The sequence below is a fragment of the Echiichthys vipera genome (assembly GCF_963691815.1).
Source record: "Echiichthys vipera genome assembly, chromosome: 14".
NCBI lineage: Eukaryota > Metazoa > Chordata > Actinopteri > Perciformes > Trachinidae > Echiichthys > Echiichthys vipera.
In genome coordinates this window covers 4,273,902-4,283,072 of record NC_139839.1, presented here as the reverse complement: position 1 = coordinate 4,283,072, position 9,171 = coordinate 4,273,902, and the positions used below count along the sequence as shown (strand labels likewise).

At 37.9% G+C, this 9,171-nt stretch overlaps 1 protein-coding gene across 3 annotated transcripts in view; it reads left to right on the top strand.

The window, feature by feature from the left end:
- Positions 1-557: 557 nt before the first annotated feature.
- clip2 (CAP-GLY domain containing linker protein 2) overlaps positions 558-9,171 on the top strand; it is a 41,148-nt gene continuing 32,534 nt past the window's right edge. For all 3 annotated transcript variants that reach the window (XM_083926813.1, XM_083926812.1, XM_083926811.1), the window contains exons 1-2: positions 558-965; positions 7,755-7,984. In XM_083926813.1, the coding sequence (XP_083782939.1) occupies positions 7,870-7,984 (115 nt within the window). In that variant the 5' untranslated portion in view covers positions 558-965; positions 7,755-7,869. The remainder of the gene's footprint in view (positions 966-7,754; positions 7,985-9,171) is intronic.

Sequence of the window (9,171 nt, the reverse complement as noted above, 5' to 3'; positions counted from 1 at the left end):
CCTTTCGTATCAGCAAATGTAAAAGAGTGTTTTTTGTAAAGTAACAGCGCATTATAGACCATTGGAAACCAGTTTCCAGTTCGGCTTATGCATTATCTTTTAAACAACACTGCATCCGTGTGAAAATGTGACTTTTATAACTGGCACGACGGGTGTTTTCCGCTTGAAGGTGCGCCGTGGAGGCGGGTGCAAAAACACCGGGAGCTGTCATAAATGTGGCAAGTTACAGCCAATAAAACGTCAATTTGTCTTTTTATATTGAAGCCGAATTAAACAGTAGCACCAATTATTGGGAATGACATTGAGTCATGGTGAGTGAGTCATGTAATTTGACCGGTAACCACGACTCTGCTTGAATCACCCCTTTTTTAAAGGGAGTACGTCACGGAGATGAGACTGGTTGACGCTCATCTCTCCCCCAGGAGGCTCTGCTTCCCAGCCCCTTTGTTCAGTCTAGCCGGTGGGTTGAGTCACAGAAAGAGAGAGAGAGGGAGAGAGGCTGTGCTAACCCGACAAACCCATACACCCACGGTGGGAAAACACCGACAACAGTGAGAGGAAGAGGCCGGAAAACAGCCACCGGGAGCCGGAGACTGTTTTACGCGAGCTCCACAGCGGAAAAGTTGCGTTTGGGTGCTGCTGATGCTGCGTTTGGTGTCGGGCACCGTCCGCAGCTGCCGTGCGCCTCTGCCCGGCCACTAAAACAGCCGACACACGTCGATGATCTCCCCCCGCCTGTGAGCTGCCTTTCCTGCAGAAAAACACCGGAGAAATGAAGCGACAGGCCGCCCGTTAAAGCCCGCACCCCCCCGGCGCACTTCATCATCCGCGGATCCACGCTGACTCTCCCTTTCCTGCTCAGCATCCATATTTGCATCCCAGGGAGTGGCTGCCTCACTAATCCCCCTTTTCCTGGCGAGAGCATCGCAACAAAGTTGGCACAGGCTGTAATTTCACACGCAAAGGTGAGTGTTCCTCTGCGTTTCTGTGTTTTTGTGTGTTTGTGTGTGAGCCTGTGGGGTTTAGGTGGAGGGCAGTGTGTGTGTGTGGGGACCACGTTGCCGCAGTAGCCGCTACAACAATGGATCAAAACTGGCTGTTGTGTTGCATGTTGTGGAGGTGCGCATCCTCATCCCTCTCATCACACAGAACCAGTGCCACTGTGGAAATGCATGTGAACACCTATTGTTCTTTATGCTTTATGGAAATCCACCCTGAGGCCTTATTTTTCACCCCATTTTAGCATCAAAAAGCACAATTCTCGACAGGTTTAATGGGATGAAGGGCTCTAAACATGAACATCTGGTTCCATTATCATTACACATGCAATGCAAAATGTATGGGGTGTGCTTTCCCCTTCTTTTCCAACACACAGTGTGTTCACGCTTCGGCCAGATGTGTGTTGTTTATTGTAGCATCATATCTTCCTAATGGCCCTTGAGCCCTGATTTGTAGGCCATGCTCCACTTGGGCACCGGCCTACATTGACTCCCAGGCACATTATTAAAATGACAAGCTGACCATGAAAGGATGTATGCAGCAATGTGGTGTTATTAATTAGGATGCATCCACTGTGACAGATGTTATCCCAATAATAGGTCAGGTGGGTTGCCGGGCGTTAGTTAACCTGGATACAAGGTGGATTAAAAAGGGTCAAAAATAGATTTAACAGAGGTAAATATCACTAAAACTGAACTAAAAACATGCCAGATTTAATATGGAGGTGTCTCTCTGTGCTATGTCAGTGTTTGGATGCTCCAGGTGAAGGCTCCTTGCCTTGCTCAGGGGCACTGCAGCTGAAGTGTAGTAGTAGTGTTAGTGTATATTACATTATTTTGGAATTGCACCTACATGTCATTAATTCCTACCTTTTAAGTTTGCTGTAATCAGCCAACGACACAGATGTGAACATATTTACCACCACCAATAGATGCAAAATGACTAAAAATAGATGCAAAACCACCACAAAAAGATGCAAAATGACTATAAATAGATACAAAACCACCACAGAAAGATGCAAAATGACTATAAACAGATGCAAAACCACCACAGAAAGATGCAAAATGACTATAAATAGATACAAAACCACCACAAAAAGATGCAAAATGACTAAAAATAAATGCAAAACCACCACAAAAAGATGCAAAATGACTAAAAACAGATGCAAAACCACCACAAAAAGATGCAAAAGGACTAAAAACAGATGCAAAACCAGCACAAAAAGATGCAAAATGACTAAAAACAGATGCAAAACCACCACAAAAAGATGCAAAATGACTATAAATAGATACAAAACCACCACAGAAAGATGCAAAATGACTATAAACAGATGCAAAACCACCACAGAAAGATGCAAAATGACTATAAATAGATACAAAACCACCACAAAAAGATGCAAAATGACTAAAAATAAATGCAAAACCACCACAAAAAGATGCAAAATGACTAAAAATAGATGCAAAACCACCACAAAAAGATGCAAAATGACTATAAATAGATGCAAAACCACCACAAAAAGATGCAAAATGACTAAAAATAGATGCAAAACCACCACAAAAAGATGCAAAATGACTAAAAATAGATGCAAAACCAGCCTGAGCATGGTGCGGTGGAGTATTTCAGACTCCTAAATGTAAACAAATCCCCAGTATAATATGCTTTTTTTATTGGTAATTATATTTGAGGGTAAAGTAGGAACGAAGACCATAAATATAAATGAAAGCTGCGTACTGTAAAAACACATCAGAGGACCATTGTTTCTCCAAAGTCAGCAGTTCCTGAAGCCTGAAAAGGAAAAAGTGCAAAGTATTTATTTGTTATCCCAATAATAGGTCAGTTGGGTTGCAGAGTTTTAGTTAACCTGGATACAAGGTGGATTAAAAAGGGTCAAAAATAGATTTAACAGAGGTAAATATCACTAAAACTGAACTAAAAACATGCCAGATTTAATATGGAGGTGTCTCTCTGTGCTATGTCAGTGTTTGGATGCTCCAGGTGAAGGCTCCTTGCCTTGCTCAGGGGCACTGCAGCTGTAGTGTAGTAGTAGTGTTAGTGTATATTACATTATTTTGGAGTTGCACCTACATGTCATTAATTCCTACCTTTTAAGTTTGCTGTAATCAGCCAACGACACAGATGTGAACATATTTACCACCACAAAAAGATGCAAAATGACTAAAAATAGATGCAAAACCAGCACAAAAAGATGCAAAATGACTAAAAATAGATGCAAAACCAGCACAAAAAGATGCAAAATGACTAAAAATAGATGCAAAACCACCACAAAAAGATGCAAAATGACTAAAAATAGATGCAAAACCACCACAAAAAGATGCAAAAGGACTAAAAATAGATGCAAAACCACCACAAAAAGATGCAAAATGACTATAAATAGATGCAAAACCACCACAAAAAGATGCAAAATGACTAAAAATAGATGCAAAACCACCACAAAAAGATGCAAAATGACTAAAAATAGATGCAAAACCACCACAAAAAGATGCAAAATGACTAAAAATAGATGCAAAACCATCACAAAAAGATGCTAAATGACTAAAAATAGATGCAAAACCACCACAAAAAGATGCAAAATGACTAAAAATAGATGCAAAACCACCACAAAAAGATGCAAAATGACTAAAAATAGATGCAAAACCAGCCTGAGCATGGTGCGGTGGAGTATTTCAGACTAATTATATTTGAGGGTAAAGTCCATAAATATAAATGAAAGCTGCGTACTGTAAAAAAACACATCAGAGGATCATTGTTTCTCCAAAGTCAGCAGTTCCTGAACCCTGAAAAGGAAAAAGTACAAAGTATTTCACAGGAAATGAGGAAAAAAATAAGAATACAAGTAAAAAAACAACACTTTTTCTTTCTTTTATATCAATTAGCACCTCTCAGATTTATCTAGTGACTCATCGGCTGCCTTAAGCATGAAACCCTGCACACATCTGCAAGTATGCACACAACAGTCATGATAAAGAGTCAGGATGAGGTTGGAAATTGCACAAATGTTTGAAAACCTTTCGTAAAAAATACCTTTACATTGTTGTTCTGCGACACATTGTTTGCACCCTGTGCTCTCATGTACTGTTGTTGTTCCTATGGAAACCAGTTGTGAGGTGTTCTACTTAAGCAGTCGGGTCCAATCACACGGGTTTGGAGGCTGCGTGACACGTCTGCATCTTTAGATCATTGATTCCCAACAGGGTACAGTTACCGATGGGTCAGGGGAAAGAGAGAGTTCAACTACTTAAAAAATAAATACAATTGTGATACCACATGCTCATAAAGTCCGTCAGTCAGTGTGAAAACTATATTAAACGAGCCAAGAAGTTAAAATAGTTAGCTAAAAGTAGGTTAATGAATATGGTGGAAATAGTTAGCTAAAGTATTGGATAAATGGTTGTAATAGTTAGCTAAAGTACTGGATAAATGGTTAAAATAGTTAGCTAAAGTACTGGATAAATGGTTAAAATAGTTAGCTAAAGTACTGGATAAATGGTTAAAATAGTTAGCTAAAGTATTGGATAAATGGTTAAAATAGTTAGCTAAAGTACTGGATAAATGGTTAAAATAGTTAGCTAAAGTACTGGATGAATGATTAAAATAGTTAGCTAAAGTACTGGATAAATGGTTGAAATAGTTAGCTAAAGTACTGGATAAATGGTTAAAATAGTTAGCTAAAGTACTGGATAAATGGTTAAAATAGTTAGCTAAAGTACTGGATGAATGATTAAAATAGTTAGCTAAAGTACTGGATAAATGGTTGTAATAGTTAGCTAAAGTACTGGATAAATGGTTAAAATAGTTAGCTAAAGTACTGGATAAATGGTTAAAATAGTTAGCTAAAGTACTGGATAAATGGTTAAAGTAGTTAGCTAAAGTACTGGATAAATGGTTAAAATAGTTAGCTAAAGTACTGGATAAATGGTTAAAATAGTTAGGTAAAGTAATGGATAAATGGTTAAAATAGTTAGCTAAAGTACTGGATAAATGGTTGTAATAGTTAGCTAAAGTACTGGATAAATGGTTAAAATAGTTAGCTAAAGTACTGGATAAATGGTTAAATTGTTAGCTAAAGTACTGGATAAATGGTTAAAATGGTTAGCTAACAGTACTGGATAAATGGTTAAAATAGTTAGCTTAAGTACTGGATAAATGGTTAAATAGTTAGCTAAAGTACTGGATAAATGGTTAAAATAGTTAGCTAAAGTACTGGATAAATGGTTAAAATAGTTAGCTAAAGTACTGGATAAATGGTTAAAATAGTTAGCTAAAGTACTGGATAAATGGTTAAAATAGTTAGCTAAAGTACTGGATAAATGGTTAAAATAGTTAGCTAAAGTACTGGATAAATGGTTAAAATAGTTAGCTAAAGTACTGGATAAATGGTTAAAGTAGTTAGCTAAAGTACTGGATAAATGGTTAAAATAGTTAGCTAAAGTACTGGATAAATGGTTAAAATAGTTAGGTAAAGTATTGGATAAATGGTTAAAATAGTTAGCTAAAGTACTGGATAAATGGTTAAAATAGTTAGCTAAAGTACTGGATAAATGGTTAAAATAGTTAGCTAAAGTACTGGATAAATGGTTAAAATAGTTAGCTAAAGTACTGGATAAATGGTTAAAATAGTTAGCTAAAGTACTGTATTTGTGGTTAATATAGTATGGACCAGTTTAACCATTTATCCAGTAGTTTTAGCTTAAGCTAAAATGGTTAAAATAGTTAGCTAAAGTATTGGATAAATAGTTAGCTAAATTACTGGATAAATGGTTAAAATAGTTAGCTAAAGTACTGGATAAATGGTTAAAATAGTTAGCTAAAGTATTGGATAAATGGTTAAAATAGTTAGCTAAAGTACTGGATAAATGGTTAAAATAGTTAGCTAAAGTACTGGATAAATGGTTAAAATAGTTAGCTAAAGTACTGGATAAATGGTTAAAGTAGTTAGCTAAAGTACTGGATAAATGGTTAAAATAGTTAGCTAAAGTACTGGATAAATGGTTAAAATAGTTAGCTAAAGTACTGGATAAATGGTTAAAATAGTTAGCTAAAGTACTGGATAAATGGTTAAAATAGTTAGCTAAAGTACTGGATAAATGGTTAAAATAGTTAGCTAAAGTACTGGATAAATGGTTAAAATAGTTAGCTAAAGTACTGGATAAATGGTTAAAGTAGTTAGCTAAAGTACTGGATAAATGGTTAAAATAGTTAGCTAAAGTACTGGATAAATGGTTAAAATAGTTAGGTAAAGTATTGGATAAATGGTTAAAATAGTTAGCTAAAGTACTGGATAAATGGTTAAAATAGTTAGCTAAAGTACTGGATAAATGGTTAAAATAGTTAGCTAAAGTACTGGATAAATGGTTAAAATAGTTAGCTAAAGTACTGGATAAATGGTTAAAATAGTTAGCTAAAGTACTGTATTTGTGGTTAATATAGTATGGACCAGTTTAACCATTTATCCAGTAGTTTTAGCTTAAGCTAAAATGGTTAAAATAGTTAGCTAAAGTATTGGATAAATAGTTAGCTAAAGTACTGGATAAATGGTTAAAATAGTTAGCTAAAGTACTGGATAAATGGTTAAAATAGTTAGCTAAAGTATTGGATAAATGGTTAAAATAGTTAGCTAAAGTACTGGATAAATGGTTAAAATAGTTAGCTAAAGTACTGGATAAATGGTTAAAATAGTTAGCTAAAGTACTGGATAAATGGTTAAAGTAGTTAGCTAAAGTACTGGATAAATGGTTAAAATAGTTAGATAAAGTATTGGATAAATGGTTAAAATAGTTAGCTTAAAGTATTGGATAAATGGTTAAAATAGTTAGCTTAAAGTACTGGATAAATGGTTAAAGTAGTTAGCTAAAGTACTAGATAAATGGTTAAAATAGTTAGCTAAAGTACTGGATAAATGGTTAAAATAGTTAGCTAAAGTACTGGATAAATGGTTAAAATAGTTAGCTAAAGTACTGGATAAATGGTTAAAATAGTTAGCTAAAGTACTGGATAAATGGTTAAAATAGTTAGCTAAAGTACTGGATAAATGGTTAAAATAGTTAGCTAAAGTACTGGATAAATGGTTAAAGTAGTTAGCTAAAGTACTGGATAAATGGTTAAAATAGTTAGCTAAAGTACTGGATAAATGGTTAAAATAGTTAGCTAAAGTACTGGATAAATGGTTAAAATAGTTAGCTAAAGTATTGGATAAATGGTTAAAATAGTTAGCTAAAGTATTGGATAAATGGTTAAAATAGTTAGCTTAAAGTATTGGATAAATGGTTAAAATAGTTAGCTTAAAGTACTGGATAAATGCTTAATATAGTATTGACCAGTTTAACCATTTATCCAGTAGTTTTAGCTTAAGCTAAAATGGTAAAAATAGTTAGCTAAACATTCTGGGTAAACCGTTGTTGTTAGCTAACAGCAACGTTAATGGATAAACAGTTGAAACATTTAGCCTCGTTGCCCAGTAGTACGCTAGCATTAGGCTAGTACGACTGGTGACCGAACCAACCATAACAGTTCCAGTTCAATTTTAGGAAAAACAAACAAACAGTATCCGGTTTAATATAATGAATGGGAATTTATTTGTTATAAATCTGGAACATACTTTGGGGTTTATGACGAGGGAGGCTACGTGCGTGCGTCTGACAGGTCTTTGGGGGTCCTCGGACCAAACCCGTGGGAACCGTTGGTGCGGACCGCCCCTCGCTCTGCTTCTGTAAATGTTCCCGTTTTCATCCCAACAGCTAAACATGGAGAGCGACGGCCACCGCTCCCACTCCGTCTAGTGCCTCATCCTCCAGCCTTCGTCGCCCCGGGGAGGAGCTCTCAGGTCCCGGCCCGTCTCCCTGATTCTGCAGAATGAACATGCTCAAGTCCAGCGGGCTGAAGATCCCCGGCCGGGGGCCCAAGCACTCCAGCCCGGTGGGGAGGGGCTCCGCGGGGGGATCGTCCAGCCCCGTCGTCCCCAAAGACAGTAAGTGACTTCCTCCTTCTGACCCCGCGTTTCTGTCTCCCAGCGACTTCTTCTCATCACCGGAAGTGAACCAGACGGTTTGTTTGGGTAGTGACTCAGCAGAGCACAGCTGCGTTAGATTACACACACACACACACACACACACGCACACACACACACACACACACACACACAGAAGCTGGGAAGTGTTTTCTTTAGCTGCTTCGTCTCTCTGTGTATTTATTGGAAGATCTTAAACGCAACTTACTGAGACTTTGGACTCAGACTGCGTCCAAACTTGGCCGGTATTTGAAACATCAGTGCTTCTCTCTGTCGTGTGGGGCACAGTTGTTCATTTCACACTCATATATAGTATGAAATAGTAATATATATATATATATATATATATATATACACAGTACGTTGTAAATGGATTAAATGCATGTGAAATGACAAACCCACACTGAATTATCTCTCAGCAGGGGTGTACAGTAAAGGTGGTAAACCGACACCTCCACTTGTAGGTATTTGCGTGACGATATGGACTTTTGGACTCTATGAGTAGCTCTGACGTAACGACACAATGCATGCAGCCAGGCAAGAAAAAATCTTCGTGCCTGGCAGTTGTTCTTGCAGTTGTTTCGGTTCGGTTAACCGTCATCCATCTCCTTCAGTCGTCTTAACTTAACCATCACCTTTTATTGTCTAAACCGTCACCTATTGTCGTCAAAATGACGTCCTCTGCGTGCAGAAAGGCATTATAGCTGTCGTTAAGTGCAGTCGCGTTGTTTCTCTGCATATGAACGCCCCTCCCCACCAGCTTCACACACACATGTTACTTCTGTTTCTGCTGAATGACACAACACAAGAGCAGCCGGCCTCCCTTTGACTGACAGCGTGCTCGTGTCTCTTTAGCATCAGTGCGGACGCCGGGCTACAAATGTGTCACCGTTCAACGTTGACTGTGGAATTTCACGAGAGCGAGGGAAGAAACAGTGGCCAAGTTAAGCTGCATGGAATATTATTAAGGGCGCACTCCCACTGTCCATCCGTACCGTGCCCAAGCACATTTAACGGCTAAAGTCTGGTTCCTTTGACCAGTGTGAGTGCAACCGTACCACGTCTAGGAGCGGCACGCTTGCCGTCCATGGCCCATTTGGGAGAGGTGGGCTTTAGTAAAGCACGTTTGCACGTGTACGAGCACGAGC